General features: G+C 38.2%; 1 protein-coding gene across 1 annotated transcript in view; it reads right to left on the bottom strand.

Moving 5' to 3' along the window:
* LOC124596480 (meiosis regulator and mRNA stability factor 1) overlaps nt 1-18,507 on the bottom strand; it is a 219,500-nt gene that overhangs the window by 144,989 nt on the left and 56,004 nt on the right. The window contains exons 6-8 of the mRNA XM_047135626.1: nt 6,542-6,711; nt 5,554-5,660; nt 5,014-5,220 (exon numbers count right to left, since the gene is read on the bottom strand). Of these exons, the coding sequence (XP_046991582.1) occupies nt 5,014-5,220; nt 5,554-5,660; nt 6,542-6,711 (484 nt within the window). The remainder of the gene's footprint in view (nt 1-5,013; nt 5,221-5,553; nt 5,661-6,541; nt 6,712-18,507) is intronic.

Genomic DNA, 18,507 nt, shown 5'->3' on the forward strand with positions numbered 1-18,507 from the left:
GATAAACAAAAGCCAAATTTCTTTAACAAACTGACAAAAATAACATTGTTCTGCAAGTAGATTAATGCTTAACCATCAGAAAAGTGGAAATAAAATACGGTCTCAAACTAATAACATATTTTAGCCTTCCATAATTATGTGAATGTATTTTAATTACCTCGATAGCTACCAGCCACAGAAATCCGTTCTGTTTTCATTTGACGTGAGAGCAATAAATGAAGAGGAAACATCAAAATCACTAAACATAAATGCACATCATGTGGAGGTTACCGTCCTCCCCACTCAAACTCAGACTGCTCTGTGCATCAGCTCCAGATCTACGATATTCCCGAACCGGGCAATACTTGATAGTGGCTAACCCGCTTTCCTCGTGTGACGACACTAAAAATCTAAAAATATGACTTTTCAAAAATATGTTCATTTTGCGGCACACATCTTTGTGAAGAGTCTGATACATAAAGAATATATGTTCCAGGAAATGTAAGACATCTTATTTGGTCCTAAGTGTGCCAAAGTGCAGTGCTATGCCTCTTCACACAGCATTCTTCTATCCACATCACTATTTCACTCTGTGGAATTCAAATATGTGTATTTTGCAATGGATGCCATCAAACTATATTCAGGACAGCAGAAATTTAAACGTGGTGCCTCTCCTGCTCCCAGTCGGCCGGTTTGACATCCTGCCTCTTTTTTAAAGAAGCTCACAATTAATACCGGATGGGATCATTTGTAATCAGGAGAACAAGAACTCTTCAAAAAAAATATGCAATCTTTATTGCCTATTAGCTAATAGCTTGCTGTTTTGTGTGACAAAATTAAATAATAGGATACATAAAACCAGTAAAGACAACAGACAAGCTAGACAGTACACTTTCCTTCAATCCTTAGGTCATAGCATTTTTCCTCTCTAATCTTGCTACAACTTTACATGGTGTGCTTTCCTTTCTGTGAAAGGATCTATTATCGAAGTTCGTCAAACGTTTTGCTACATGAAAAATCTAAATGTTGTTGTCTAATACTGAGAAACCTGTTAAAACAAATAGTACCCAAGACTGGTGTGATCTCTTGATCTGATTAAGTCTATTTTGCCACTGTCTGCTAGATAAAACAGCCTGTCTAATATTGCAGCAACTGTAACACACCAAATAAACAATACTGTTTTGGCACAAATGGTCGTTTTTATAGCACGACAGAATACAATTCACGAAGTACCAATGTCAAATGCCTATTAGGCCTACTGCAAGCGAAAAGTTTTATGTTAGCAAGTACTTTCACATTTCATTCATACACTCCAGCTTCTCAAGCACGAGATCGAAAAGTAGTGGTACAAAATTTTTATATAAGTTTGGAATCGTCATTCTTCCATAATTTGTGTGATGTCCCCATTTCTTCGTCTCCCTCATTCTAACAAACAATCTTATCATGACTAATTCTATAACCATTCCTGCCAGTGTCATAGTTTATTCTCCGGTTAATTTCACTAATCCTGCCAGAATCACTGGTGTAGTTATCCCACATTTATTCTACAGTTAAGTGTTATTACGTGTTTGTACACCACATTTTCCACGCTACTCCCAGAATAGAACTTAGCTGCGGCTGCTAGCAGGGACTGTACAACTGGCCCTTACTAGTGTAGTGATCTGGTCAAAAATTTTCCATCAAAATTTCATTTTCTTGGGTACACTGAGAAGATTATATATAATCTTTCTTATTTGTTATTCCTGTTTCTTGTTTATTTCCACTCTGGTAATCTGAATCTAGTAATTATAACAAAGCTGATCATTCGCAAACACAGTGAACCACATAAACAGTGAGTGGCATTCACCCGTTCGGCTTTATTCCATTCAGCTTGTATAGCCCCACCCCCTTTTGTCTGCAGGGAAGTATTTCTAGATGGGATGGGGATTCCCCTGGCAAAGATCTCTCATACGCTATGCACACATTCAAAAGACAACTTACGATTCATTCAGAAATCAACTTAGAATGTGTTCAAAAGCCAACAAGGATGCATTTGAAAATCATATGAATAATCGATAGACCAATGTGTGCTGGATACCGGGTGCTTTGTGAAACATTGTTTTTCTCCTCAGATACGCTGGTTTGCCCCCAGCATGGGAATGAAGAATCAAAATAGTGATTAATATGGTCAAGTTCATTGTCAATTATAGAAGATGGGCAAATTGGAAAAGATACTAGTTGACTAATGCAAGTTTAGAATATACTGATTAGTACACCATATTTGTAGCCCGGTACTAGTTGCTAGGAAATAAAGTTCCTGAAATTTTACTTTCGGAACAGAACAATATAAAAAAAAAAAATAATAAAAATAAAAAAAAATAAAAAAAAAAAATCTGAAACAAAGGGCAACCTTCACTTTCTGAACGTGGACACACACACACACACACACACACACACACACACACACACACACACACACACACACACACGAAAAAAGTTCAAATAACATTCAGAAACATGTTAAATGCAAAAGAAAGTGTTTTACATAATAAAGGAAAAATCAGTAGGGAATCAAAATGAAGGAATTATGGGACAGTTAAGAAATCATGTATCATTTGCTTTGGTAACAGAAGACCGCAGTCTGCTTACGAGACGACATTGTCTACAGCATGTCTCCTCATAACATACTGCCTACAGCAGGTCTTTTCAAGTCAAGGCGCTGATGCATGATCAGAACTAATCAATAACTTCAACAAAATTAATGGACCAAACAATGAAAGTACGAGGCACATAAAAACATCTCAGTATTTCAGTTAATCTTTAATGATATCATCCTGCAAACAGTGTATAGGACTGGCTCTGAATGGATAAGATGAGAATGTTTCATAGACTAAATATGTTTTCCTCATACATATGCTCATGATAAAATTACTATTACTTAGAATTACTCTCAGGATGTACTTACTGTAAACCATTTCATGTATGCAGATGACATAACAATACTGATCAATTAAAACACTGTGGAACAACTTTAGAGAAGAGGATATATTTCTGCAAACATCACAGCTCAATAGCTCATGGAAGACAAACTGATTTTAAAACCTAAGAAAGACTGTGTGTGCACTGGTTAAAAACAAAGAAGACTGTGCTTATGGGTTTAGAGGTGAATGATATAAAGGTGGACAGAGTAAAATCCACTGTATTCTTGGGTATTACTGTGGATAATGAACTGAAAAGTGAACAGTTCATAAATTCTGTAATAAAAAAATTCAGTTGTCACATTCATAATAAAGCAGCTATCACAAAACGCAGCCAACCAGCTTCTGCGCACATATACCATTGGCTCTTTGAATCGTACCCGCAATATGAAGTGACTGTGCGCGAAAACTGACAATCAAAAACAGTGTTCATGTAAAATAAGATCATTTTAAGGACTTCTGAAAAATGCAGAAACTGCTTCAAAAATCTAGGTATCTCAACTTATGTCTTTATACATACATACATCGTAAAACAATAATGCCAAAAAAGATAGTTCGAAATGGATTACAAATGCAAGTCTACACATCCACAACACAGAGATGGAGGACAAAATATACCCTACTGACTGACAGTACTGTCCATCATTATCAGTGAAGATGGAGAGTCATCAAAATGGTTCCTCCTTAAGAAGCAAGTTAATATTAATATTTTCTGTTTTTAATGTGTCCTATATTATAATCCCATTGACTGTACACTGAGTATTCTAACAGGATAAAAAAAAAATCAGTTCAATTTCCTAATGTTCAAGATTCTGTCACGAGTTTTCTTGTGTGTGCATAACCACACAAATTTTAGTTTTACTATGCTAATAACAGAGTGACAAAACACAAACTACTATGCTACATTTACTTTATTATTAAGTAAAACAAGTCACTACATGTTTTGAGTCTCCACTCATTGTCAGAACATCATTCATAAAACAGACAAAGAGGAATATTCAATGCTAGTCAACTGCTTTGATCAGTGACCTAGAAAACAACCAACATGTCATAAACAACATGGCAACTATATCATATTAGTGACAATTTTTTTTAATGGGCTAAACTATGGTTTAGTCTTTTTGTATCCATATTTGTTTGCTTCCAACAAGCATCCAAACTAGGAAAATATGTACCAAAAGGTGAAATCACAACAGCCATTAATATGTCACTGGTCAAAGCAAATGACCAGTGTTGAACATTCCTCCTGACCCCATAAAATGTTACGGTACTATGCTCAACCAAGATTCCATGTGAGTCTCCCTGATCTTGTAAACTGTTGCTTATATTTCAGCCCTGCTGTCAAAAACAATTTGTCTCCTGTTAAGTCAGATAGTATAGTCCCAAGCTCTCTATCATCTAATGTAGCAGTAAATTATAAAAATTCTGATTTTTTTTTTCAAACAGTGATCATGTTTTACACAATACCTGTACTTCAGTACTACCATAATTGCCGCAGACCTAGTCTACAGCATGCTTTCTGAAACCTGAGATGGTTATTATGTTGAGAGAAATGTCATTTAAATATTGACTTTTCAACCTGTAAACATTAAAACCAATTTCCAGCAAGTAAAATTTACAGGGCGGGAGGGGAGGGGGGGGGGGGGGGGGGGGGGGGGGGGGGAGAAAGTGTTCTCATACAATAATAGTTTTTAAACATTTCTCATTTGCAGCCATTTTATGCGACAGGAGCTTGCTCAAAAATTGCATCTGGTTTTTCATGTTTATTCCTACAACGCTGCCTCAGCAATTCTGAACCCACTGTTTATAATCTCATTTACTTTATATATATATATATATAAAAACACACCTGCTTATATACAGTTTTAAAACTGCTATTCTTCAGAAAGGAAATTACTCTCATTTAACGATCCTTTCATGATCATAAAATGCACACTGATGAACTTAGATTTGTTGAAAATTAAGTTGTGTCTGATACTCCTAATTTCTAGGATTTAATTTTTTTACACATTTAACATCACATGGACTACGTTCTATTAGTGTAGCAAGATTGAGTCTACAAATGAAAAAAACATACCTGTAGAGTGAACTGGCAACTGGTGGTTTCCATTTTGCTGCAGCACAGATGCACGATTAAATAAGGTACTTCCTCCCATCAAGTTAAGACTTGTAGGTACAGAGTTATACACCACAGATGGCTGCCTTGGCCCTTGTTTATAGTAAAGTGATGACATGGTACCTTGTATTCCAGATTCTTTACTTGCCACCTGTCTTGTGTTTCGAGCTACGAGACAATGTTCCAGTACATCAGATGGCTGTAGCATAACACTAATTACAAGCCATATTAAAATTACACAACTAATAGAACTGGCAAATTCTGTCCTGTCACTACATAATACCACTTGTTTCCATAAATTATCAAGTTTACTTTTTTTTCCTCTTTTGGGAAATACATAGCAATAATTTATACAAAAGTTGTTAATTCAACCGTAGAGAAGTTATTATGAGAACTAGACCAGACAAATTATTTACAGGACACGGAAATAATTATAAAACAGTATTTCACAGCAAAATATAAATAGATGCATAAAAGTAAAACAACTAACTCAAAAGTTACCTGTCTGAGTTTTGTTTGGTGAAGAATCTCTTGCTTCTCCTATATCTGAACAAGTCACCTGTATCTTATTTCCATACACATCTTCTCCATCCATCCGTTTCTGGGCCCTGAAAATTTAATAACAAGTAGTCTAATCTAAACTATTATAATTTCACAAAGACAACCTTTATCTCTCATTCCATTACAACAAAATCCACTGAAACATGTAAGGAAAATAAAATATTAAATTAAATCACTCACCTCACATTTCAAAGTACTGCTAAATATAATTATTTGTATTTACTAAACCAGAAGCATAGCAAAAGATTTCAACTAAGAAACTGCTCCTATGGTTTCACTACAGCAACAGACCTTACATAAACAGACACACAATCCTAGGGTGCATTTAACTGCTTCTGCATGAACAACACAAGGAAAACACACAGGTATGTCCTTTTCAGTCAGTGGATCTATGCTTTACACTCAACAATATTATCTTTGATTTAAATCTATTATACTAGGACATTTCAGTTCAAAGACATTACTTATTTACTTAGTTCTTTCCATCTTTCTTGGCATTTTCCCCTCAATTCCAATAAGATACCAAAATTATCATTTTCATAGTTAAATAAAGTCTATATATTAGCATACTGGAAGTGTGATTGAATCCAAAAACAGTGCAAAATTTTAATTTATGTTCACATAAAATTATATGAGTCAAATGATTATCTTACTGAATATGGATAAAATAGATTTAAAGCCCACAAGTTAAAAAAAGTGTTCAGAAAGGTAGAAACAAATTCCTAACTAATATTGTCAGAGTTTTCATTTTTACATGCTAGGACCAAATGATATGTTTAGAAAATCTTTTCCCTTGATATGCAAAATTTCTTCATTGTATTTGTCATCCATCCAAAATTTTAATGGAGACACATCAATCATTATATATCAAATTTTGAGACAAAAACCACTGTTGTGAAATAAGGTACTACTTGTGGTTATAACATACCTGTTAGCAGTGTCAGCATTGGGAAAGCGAATTGTGGCTGTTGTCTTGTTGATAGCAGCAATTTTTCCACCACAGTTATCCGAGAGTCGCCTCAGGCGATTTCGTATAAGATTCTGTTCACAACCTTCAGGGAGATTGTTAACAACAACTTGCACAGGTTTGCTTGGAGGCTACAAATGTTGAAAAAATAATAATAATAATAAATTTGCAACCATACAGCTGGTATTATGGTATGGTCCAATTGCTTGGATATTAAAAGCAATATCCACAGTAGGAATAAATGTTCAAGAGTTCATCCCCCATCAATTGTCAAAGAAAACTGTCATGAATGGCATTTCAGTGTGGGCTAGTGAGTCAGAAAAATTGTTAAAAAAAACTGGCCACTAGTGATAACCTGCTTATATAATGAACTTTGGAATTTTTTAAAATAAAAGTGAAAAATGTTGAGCCAATATAAATGTTAAACAAAAACTACTGTCTTCTCTCTTTGCTCAAATGCCACGTGGGCCACAAAGCAACACTACATTGCTCTCAAGAAATCACTGGTGGCATATCACCCAAAAGGCACACACATGAACTATTACACATTCCACTAGCCTGAAACACTGCATTATATATGAAGATTTGACCGTCTTCTTCTGTGCAGATGCAAAAATCCACGAGTAATGAGTATAATGGGCACTATTAATATAGTGCGGGACAATAATTTGGGAATGCGAGTCTCACGGGAGGTGTGCTGGAGATAAGTCCCTGCAGTTGCACTATCCTCTGTGCCCTCGGTGGTTCAGATGGGTAGAGCATCTGCCATGTAAGCAGGAGATCCCAGGTTCGAGTCCCGGTCGGGGCACACATTTTTTACTGTCTACGTTGACACACATCACCGCCTGTCTGCAGCTAAATGTAGTGATTTCATTGTAATTACATTGCATTATGTTTGGCTCCAAAGCAGACACTGAAAACCACTGCCAGTGAACTACCTTTAATGAGATTCTTATTTTATGGCAATAATGCGTCTGCATTTTGATTTATCAATATTCACAGTATGGTTGGACATATTTATCTATCTTTTCAAGAACAATAGTTGATTTTTTTTGAGAAACTCAAAATACACCATGAGAAAATAAAGATATTGCACTTGAGCTTGTAAGTATATCATATCATATGTTAGTGTTATGAAAGGTCCCTCTAAAGTTTGAGAAGTCGTTTGTTCACCTGCCTTGACATGCACAGACACTGCTTCAACTTTACATAGGACAGATCTCTTTTAGGATTTAGCTTCAGAAAAAATATTTACTGTGTTGATTTTCATTGCATAACTATGGAAATTTCTACATCAGATACATGGACGGATGGATGGATGGATGGATGGATGGATGGATGGACGGATGAAGTTGAATAATACTCTTCTCGTGAATGGACCTTTTTGTCTTTAATTTTTATTCTTGAAGTTACGTAAAATAAACACAAAGATGAACAGCATGTATTTCACGCTAGTAATTCATTTTTTACTGAAAACAATACAAGTCTACATTAGTATCTGGAAGTTTTCTGCAGTATGAAAAACACTGGCACCCATTATAACATTTTATTTCCAGGGGTATCTGTTGAATATTTTAAGGTTCACAATTTCTTCTGGTTAGCCATCGTTATGCACTGAAACTATAACGTTCAGTAGACAAAAATAAATGTTCTACAGCTCTTAATTTAGTGTCAATATTCTCACTATATCTCAATGAGGCTGGGTAAACTCTTGCTGCAACACTTTCCCACAGCAGAACAACTGGAGCAACAGGTATCAATCCAGGACTTGGGTGAGCGATCAGTTAAGTACTCAGCCTCAAAAGAAATAACTGACTTTCCCCCCTCGAAAACTGTATGGCGTTCCAGCTTGCTACTATGATTCTTCATGAATAGACAATGAATAAAAATTCAAAGCTTCTTGTCGTTCTCCACATGCTGCATAACTGTAAGGTAAGTAGGATGCATATTTCGAGATGAAACATAACTTATGAGAGAAGTATCAACTAGTTCAAGAAGTGCTCTCAGTTCCCAACATTAGTTCAGAGCATTATAAAACAACATACAAAAGAAATAAATTACTGTAGCAGGATTTTTTTTTTTTCGTATTCTTGCAACTTTTGTAGCAAACACTATGAAGAACATCTGAATGCTTGAGAACAATACACTGAAAGTTCTCCATTTTTCTTTCAAAAACACTTCTTGCACAAACTATCAATTAGTTCCTTGTGGTTTTACTTACAAAACAACTCAGCCACCAACATCAAATCACAAGGCATAATAATATAATCAAATGCTGTAACATTCACATTCAAATTCAGTAAACAGAAGTTTCAGAGGCACATTTCTGTCTTTTGCCATTCTGTATCAGACCACAGACACGATTTTCCAAGTGGTGATCCATTCCATCATCACACTGTGCCTTGATACAAATAGCCTAATACTGTGTAGTGTCCACAGTTAGTGATAAGTTGTTGCTTTATAATTACTGTAAAATTTGTACCCAAGTTACACACTGGTCTTACTTGGCAACAGAGAGAAAGATTCACACAAGACAGCATCAGTAGAGAGACGAGGGTTAGAGATCCTAGTGTCATTACAGCAACTATCATTACAAAAGTTAATCTACCAGTCAAGAAGACTAGAAAAGGATTTCTGGTAAAAAGAGCAGATAAGCAGTTGTTAGCACCTCACTTAGAAAATGAACTGACATCACTTAGTTCCAGTAAGATGGACATAGAGGAATTGTGGACAAAGTTTAAACAGATTATAAATTGAGGTCTAGTAAGTGGATTAAAGACGAAAAAGTCCCTCCATGGTTGAACAATGAAATTCGGAAAATGCCGAAGGAGCAAAGGCCACTGCAATTTTGGTTCAAAAGAGAACATGCAAATGACAACAGAAAAGGCTAGCAGAAATTCATGCACCTGTGAAAAGATCTAAGCGTGAACCAGACAACAGCTACCTCAATCATACCTTAGCAAAAGATATGCCCATGAACATGACAAATTCTAGTCCTACATAAAATCACTAAGCAAGGCTAAGGCTTCCATCCAGTCACTCGTTGACCAGTCTGGTGTGGCAGTTGAAGATACCGTAACAAAAAGCGAAGTTCTAAATTTCGTGTCTAAGAAATCATTCACGTTCGTCAACAATACAAATGCACCATTGTTTCACAATCAGACAGACTCCTATGGGGATGACATAGTAATAAGCATCGCTGGTGTAGAGAAACAGCTGAAAAAGTTGAAAAGAAATAATTCACCTGGTCTGGATGGAATCCCAATTTGGTGTTTCAAAGGGTACTCTACGGCATTGGCCCCTTACTTAGCCCACATTTTATCGTAAACCTCTCATCCAGCACCACCCAGCGCAAAGTCCCAAAGTGACTGCAAGAAACTGCAGGGGGCAAAATCCCAAGCAACTGGAAGAATGTGCAGGGGAATCCTGTAAATAAGAAGGGTAAAAGAATAGACCCAGAAAATTACAGACCAATATCCCTAACATCAGTTTCCTGCAGAATCCATATTCTCAGTTCAAATATAATAAATTTTCTTGAGACTGAGAAGCTTATGTCCAGAAATCAGCATTATATTAGAAAGTACTGTTCATGTGAAACTCAGCTTGCCTTCTTCTCGCTCAATATACTGTGAACTATCGATGAAGGGCAAAAGAATTAACAGAGGAACAAGCATATGGAATAGGTTCCTAGATATGTGAGTGGCTCAAAGACTTCTTAAGTAACGGAACCCAGTATGTTGTCCTTGAGGGTGAGTGTTTAACAGAGACAAGCGTATCCCCTGGATTGACCCAGAGAAGCGTGATAGGACCGCTACTATTCTCCATATACGTAAATGATTTGGCAAACGGGGTCAGCAGCAGTCTGCAGTTGTTTGTTGATGATGCTGTGATGTATGGGACAGTGTTGAAATTGAGCAACTGTAGGAGGATACAAGACGACAGGCAAAATTTCTGGTTGGTTTGATGACTAGCAGCTAGCTATAAATGTAGATAAATGTAAGTTAATGTGGCTGAGTACGAAAAATACTACTACAGTTACAGCACTAACAGTGTCCTGCTTGACACGGTCACATCATCCAAATATCTGGGCATAACACTGCAAAGTGATATGAAATGGAATTAGCATTTCAGGACTGTGGTAGGGAAGGCAAATGGTCAACTTTGGTTTATCAGAAGAATTTTGTGAAAGTGTGGTTCATTTGTACAGGAGACTGCATATAGGATACTTCTGCAATTTATTCTTGATTACTGCTCTCATGTTTGGGATGCATAAAGGATGCTAGTGCAACCTATTCTTGAGTACTGCTTTAGTGTTTGGGATGCATACCAGGACGGATTAAGAAAGACATCGAAGCAATTCTGGGGCAGGCTGCTAGACTGGATATCAGTAGGTTCAAACAACACACAAGTGTTACGGTGATGCTGCCTAAGCTAAAATGAGGGAACAGTGAAATGCTTTTCAAGGAACACACTTGAGAAAATTGAGAATTAGTATTTGAAACTGACTGCAGAATTGTTCTAGTAGTACCAACATACATTTCGTGTAAGGACTGCAATGCTAAGACACAAGAAATTAGGGCTCATACAAAGGCAAATAGTGTTTTTCCCTTGCTCTATTTGCAAGTGGAAGAGCAAAGGAAATGACTAGTAGTGGTACAGGGTACCATCTACCATGCACTGTACAGTGGCTTTTGGAGTACATATGCAGATGTAGATGTCATGTTGAATATCTACAGTGGACAATCTTCATTCCTGGATTTCTCTGCTGTAACTTGGCTGTTTGTGAAGAATGAGGAGGAAAACATGAAATTTATCAGGCAAAAAAAAAAAAAAAAAAAAAAAAAAAGAGTTTACACATCAATCCAAAACTGCTACAAAGGTTGACACAATGGACACTGTATTGTCAGATCAGCAGTAGGACAGCGACTGTCTCAAGGCCAAAATACAGTAGTAAAAACCTGGCATTTACTGTTACCCTGCTAGAGACAACTAGGCTCAAGGCTCATCTATATCTACATACATCAATGAGCCAAAACATTATGACCACCTCAAGCAATTCCCACAAATTGCAGGATGGTGATTTACGGTAACACAGCTGGTGAATGATGTGTGTTCCATTGGATATAGATTAGACACATTTGCTGGCCAAGACATCAACGTGAGTTCACTGTAATGCCCCCCCCCCCCCCCCCAAACCACTGCCAAACCACTGTAGCACAATTCTGACCTTGCAATATGGTTACCTTGCTGGAAGATGTCATCACTGTAGGGGGATACTTCAAGCATGAAGCGATGCAGTTCACTGCTATCATGAAGCCTTCGATCACCACCACAGATCTCATGGAAGCCCAACTCAATGTACTCTGTAGCATAATACTGCCCTCACTGTCCTGCATCTGTGGCATGGTGCATGTTTCATGCAGCCATTCACCTGGATGACACCGTGTAAGAAGCAAACCATCGACCTGGTTTAACAAGAAATGGGATTCATTTGACAGATGACATGTTTCTATTGATCCACACTGAAAACTCAGTGATGGCCTCTATGTTTTGTGATGAGATGTGGTTGTCCAACACCATACGGCCTACAGCAGTACACCAACAGGCAACCAGCTTCGCCGTTTCAGAGATTCTCATTTCCGGCTGCAGCACCATAACAATGTGCCCTTTGTCAAAACCACTTATCAGTGGATTTCCACATTTGCGGTCCATATCTTCGCTGTAATGACTGTCCATTTGTCTCCCTTCTGCTAACATTTTTTCCCTACTGCATCATGTGCCCGCAACACCACAAGGAGGTATTCCACCTTGCGATGGGCAGTGGTCATAATGTTTTGGCTCACCTCTGTACATAATATGCAAACAAAGGACTTGGAAGGGCAGCTGAATGGCATGGATAGAGTTTTGAAAGAAGGATATAAGATGCACATCAACAAAAGCAAAACAAGAACAATGGGATGTATTTGATTTAAATCAGGTGATGCTAAGGGAATCAGATTAGGATACAGAGACATTTAAAGTATTAGATGAATTTTCTTATTTGGATAGCAAAATAACTGATGATAGCCAAAGTAGAGAGGATATAAAATGTACACTGGTATGGCAAGGAAAGCATTTGTGAAGAAGAGGAATTTGTTAACACTGAATATAGATTTCAGTGTTAGGAAGTCTTTTCTGAAGGTCTTTGTCTGGAGTGTAGCCATGTATGGATGGGAAACATGGATGATAAACAGCGGATCATCTTGCATATCTCCTCCTCCTCCTGTACGGCATGGCTGTGTGCTTCGTGCCGCTGTCTCGAGTGAAGTGAGCGTGCTGCTGCCTGTATAGCGGAAGTGCCTACTGATAAGAACTGGGCGCGGCAGGAAGTAGCGCCGAGATAAACCGCAATGGCGGCACCGGAAACGGGTCTTTCCAGCGGATCGCGCTTAGTTAAAACTTAGCGCGATCCTCCCAGGCGGCTCGTGCTGCGGCTGTCCCGTTCAAGGTCACCCGCCAAAATGGCGGCGCACACAGCCAGATATTGAAGATTAGATTGGTTGATCACATAACTAATGAGGAAGAACTGAAGAGAATTGGGGAGACACGAAATTTCTGACAATTTGACCAAAAAAGGAATCGTCTGACAGACACTGAGACATCAAGGGATCACCAATTTAGTACTGGAGGAAAGTGAGTGAGTGAGTGAGTGAGTGTGTGTGTGTGTGTGTGTGTGTGTGTGTGTGTGTGTGGGGGGGGGGGGGGGGGGGGGGGGGGGGCGGGGGGGGGGGGGGGGGGGGAAATCACAAAATCACAGAGGGAGACCAAGTGTTGAATACAGTACGCAGATTCAGGAAGATGTATGTTGCAGTAGTTATTTGGAGATGATGAGGCTTGCACAGGATGTAGCACCATGGAGAGCAGCATCAAATCAGTCTTGAGGACTACCTCTAGAGTCTTAACTCAATACTGGACCTTGAAATTTTGCGAGTCCACTTTTGTGGGATAACCATCTATTTTTCAAGAGTGCCAATTCACATCTTTCAAGATTTCTGTGACACTCACCTGTGAGTCAAACAGTCTACAACCACTCGTGCCACCCTCCTTTGCCCATGTTAAGTATGTCCAGTTCGTTGTATGTGGTATGGGTCCCAACCATTTAAGCCATAGTTCAACATGGAACACCCAAGCGACTTGTCCGAAGTCTTGGTTGTAGACTGAACATTTCTTGTATCCTGCCAATGAACTGAAGTCTACCATCTTTTCTAGCCACAACTGAGCCTATGTGATCATTGCATCTACTATCCCTACGAACTGTTACATCCAGATTTTTGCATCAGCTGAATGAATTCAACTGTGAATCAGTACTGTACTTTGAGGATACTGTGTTTATTTTGTTCTGCAAGATGTGCAATTTCATGTTTCTGTAAATGTAAAGCAAGTTACCAATCTTTGCACCTCCTGGGAATTGTATCAAGATTTGATTAATATTTCTGCAGCTTTTTTCAGACAGTATATCATTTCTGATAACTGCTAGCCAACAAAAAAACCTGAGGTGGCTATTAATATTGTCTGCATGTTATTAATACACGTCATGTATAAAGGTCCCAATAAACATCCCTGCGACTACCTTGCAGTTACTTCTATTTCTGTCAAGGATGCTCCATCTGAGATAATGTGCTGTGTTCTAACTTCCAAGAAATCCTCAACCCAGTCAAATTTTGTCATATAGTATAGCTTTTTTTAAATAAAAAGAGTACAAAACTGTAGTATATCCAAAAGCTGTAGCCTAGATGAAATGTGTCAGGATCATAATTTCTCTGTGCAGCTATGAAAAATAAATTGTGCCCATAAGAGTAATTCAGTTGCAGCTAAGGTCATTCACTTTGCTTCTTAACAAAAAGGGAGTTGGTGTTTTCTGTAGTCTCCATTATAAAAATCAAATAATGGGATACAAGGGGGAAGGAAATAAAAGCTCATCTCACAACCACACAAATTGCAGTCCATTTTAATTTTCCACCATTCCTTTTCAAAATTTATGGACATAATAAATGTACATGAGTAGTATACCACAAAAAGGTTTAATTTTTTTTATTTTAACATAATTCTCATTTTGCAAAATTATGGAGATAAAGGTTTCTATTGTAATATAACATGCATCCACTATGTGATCAAAAGTATACAGACACCCTCAAAAACATACGTTTTTCATATTAGGTGCATTGTGTTGCCACCTACTGCCAGTTACTCAATATCAGCGACCTCAGTAGTCATTAGACATCATGAGAGAGCAGAATGGGGCACACTGCGGAACTCACGGACTTCGAATGTGGTCAAGTGATTGGGTGTCACTTGTGCCATATGTCTATACGAGAGATTTCCACACTCCTAAACATCCTTAGGCCCACTGTTTCTGATGTGATAGAGTAGTGGAAATGTGAACGGATGCGTATAGCACAAAAGCATACAGGCTGACATCGTGTGTTGACTGACAGAGACCACCAACAGTTGAAGAGGGTCGTAATGTGTAATAGGCAGACATCTATTTATGCCATCACACAGGAATCTCAAACTGCATCAGGATCCATTGCAAATACTATGACAGTTAAGCGGGAGGTGAGAAAACTTATTTCATGGTCGAGCGGCTGCTCATAAGCCACACATCATTCCGGTAAATACCAAATGACGCCTCGCTTGGTGTAAGGAGCGTAAACATTGGACGATTGAACAGTGGAAAAAACTTTGTGTGGAGTGACAAATCACGGTACACAATGCGGAGAGCCGATGACAGGATGTGGGTATGGCGAATGTCCAGTAAACGTCATCTGCCAGCATGTGTAGTGCCAACAGTAAAATTCGAAGGCAGAGGTGTTATGATGTGGTCGAGATTTTCATGGAGGGGGCTTGCACCCCTTGTTGTGTTACATGGCACTATCACAGCACATGCCTACATTGATGTTTTAAGCACCTTCTTGCTTCCCACTGTTGAAGAGCAATTCGGGGATGGTAATTGCATCTTTCAACACAGTCAAGCACCTGCTCATAATGCACGGCCTGTGGCGGAGTGGTTACATGACAATAACCTCCCTGTAATGGACTGGCCTGCACAGAGTCTTGACCTGAATCCTATAGAATACCTTTGGAATGTTTTGGAATGCCAGGCCTCACCGACCTATATTGATACCTCTCCTCAGTGCAGCACTCTGTGAAGAATGGGCTGCCATTCTCCAAGAAACCTTCCAGCACCTGATTGAACGTATGCCTGCGAGAGTGGAAGCTGTAATCAAGGCTAAGGGTGGGGCAACACCATAATGAATTCCAGCACTACTGGACACCACAAACTTTAAAGCCAGGTGTCCAGATACTTTTGATCACATAGTGTAGCTTACAAACATGGTCTAAATAATGACTTCATTTATTTACGTAATAATGTCACTGCAACATATGAACAAGTGTATTATTTAGAAAGCTAACCAACTCCTAAAGATGAATGAAAGAGAACCTTTAAGAACTCAACTCATTTTTAAAATCCCATCATTTATGTTGCTTCCACTCCAATTTTAAACTTAAAACTCATTATGTAATTATCAATACTCACAGTAAAGAACTATTGTTTATAAATTTTTTTAATTAGCAATTTACTATACCATAAATACATCTATTACAAACATGTCAGGCATTTTTTCATTTCCATACCTCCATCGCAGAATGCATTCCATTATTGTTAACTATGAACACAGTTAAGTACTATTTCTCATAAAAACACACTCAGTGACAAGATGAAATTAAAAATGCATTTTTCTTAAATTTTGGAACTAGTTGCATTAAACTGAACAAAGTGATAAATTACTAAATGCTGCCAAACAAGGGACTTCCATATGTGTGTGTGTGTGTGTGTGTGTGTGTGTGTGTGTTTCTGTCAGATCTGTCTGACAGAACAGACATCACACATATATACGACAAAGTTAATCATCAAACTTGGACTGAAAATGTTAGTCTGATCTTTTACACCGTCACCTCAATGCAGCAGTCATTGATGACTTTTGCATGTGGCACCTTGAGAATATTAAGTACAGATTTTCTGTCTGAGGTTAAGTTAATTATGGAACAGACATGACAAAGGATAGCTACTATACAAAAAATTTAAATTAGGCAGAAAAAATGTCTGTTCAAAAATAAGTATCAAAATAGTCTGTTCCAGGAAGAAATTTGGGATGATTCGTGACAATCTAATCCAAAAATCCTCAGAAGTGTTTCCCCATGGCTTAATAGAAAGCTATGGAAGCAGGTAGCTACAATGCAGGTTTCCAGCCACTTATTTTATTGTAATCTATGAAAGGTAAATCTTACTGATATCTATAGAATATGCTTACAAGAAATTCAGAGCAAAGTGTTAGAAAAGGAATACCAGACTCTCAAATGATCACACTAGAGCAGAAATGAACTACTGCAAAACAAGGGCGTATATATTTTCAATGAAGGAGACTATATTTGGGCCACCCTTCTACCAAATACCACAATACCGCATTTCACAAGACCATAACGTACAACTAAACACATCGTTCACTTCTGTCAGATACAGCTTTCTGACATGCACTGTGCTTCAATATATTTGTGCTTGAGGCTGTATAATAGTTATGCAAGCATATGAGGAGCTTTATGTAAACAGCAACAGAATTGTCAGGAAGAATCTGTGTGGTAAAAAAGTAAAAATTATGACTGTTTGAAGTTCTAAGGCCACAGATACTGTGACATTATTAACACAATAAGCAGTTCAGTTTAAGAAGAATTGGACATTCCTAAAGGAGGCAATCACAGAAGCTGGACAGACAAATATTGGTACAAGGAAAGAAATTGTAGAGATATCTTGGGTAACGAAAGGAGGAACTCAACAGATCAGGTGAAATGGCCACTGGAAAAAGTGAAGAAATTTTTATACAACAATATACCAATAAGATAAAATATGTACAACAACAAAGAAGTAGTAATAAATACAGAAGAACAGCTGAGAAGTGCTTGGATTGAAAGGGGTGTTTGATAAGGATGCAGTCTTCCTGCTATCCTGTATATTGAAGAACCATTGAAGGAAGTAGAAAGGTTAAGGAGTAGGACTAAAGTTTATGATGAAAGAATATTGATACTATCTATTGATACGATCTGCTGATATGATTGTTTCCCCAATGGCAGAGAACATGCCACTAAGCAAAACAGGCTCAATTTCAATAGCTGCTGCCATAATGCACCCCGTTTGGATACTTCTCCCCAACAACAACTTCTCTAAACTATACTGTTCTTGTGACATAGCCTTTGGTCCCATAATCCTCCCGACCTCAATCTCTATTAGCCCTTACCTCACACCTGCCTCCACCTGCCCCAGGACCACAGCTCTACTCATCTTGCATACACAGCTTCTTCCCTGCACTCCTCCCGTCCTCTGTTCTATTAACCTCTAACAATTCATTCTCCCATATCATCGTGCACTGCACAAACTCGCTGATGCCCATGTCGCTTTCATTTCGCATGCACTGCTACATACCACTCCCCCCCCCCCCCCCCAAGCATCTGTTGCCTTCTTTCATAGCAGACGTACAACAATGAAATTTCTGGCGATCACACATTAAACACAGGCATGTGTAGCGATGCCAACCAAATTTCGTTTCAACACACTATTGGCACGAAATTATGAACAGACCTCATATTTAGCCAGCACAATGTAGCCGTTTAGTGTGTGCACATGCGAGTGCGCGTGCACGTGCGCCAGTCCCCTAGCTCAAAAAATTATTCTCCACGAAGCTAGCAAAGTTTTCAGACTGCTTGTTTAGGTGCTTGTCGATGATTCCACAGTTCTATTATTCCACGAGTTATTCTCTATGTAACTTCATCTCACCGAGCACTTCCGAAGTGTGTGGCTTCAGTACCACAGAGAAAAATTAGTACAGCGAGATTTC

Source organism: Schistocerca americana, chromosome 2, assembly GCF_021461395.2.
Source record: "Schistocerca americana isolate TAMUIC-IGC-003095 chromosome 2, iqSchAmer2.1, whole genome shotgun sequence".
Lineage (NCBI taxonomy): Eukaryota > Metazoa > Arthropoda > Insecta > Orthoptera > Acrididae > Schistocerca > Schistocerca americana.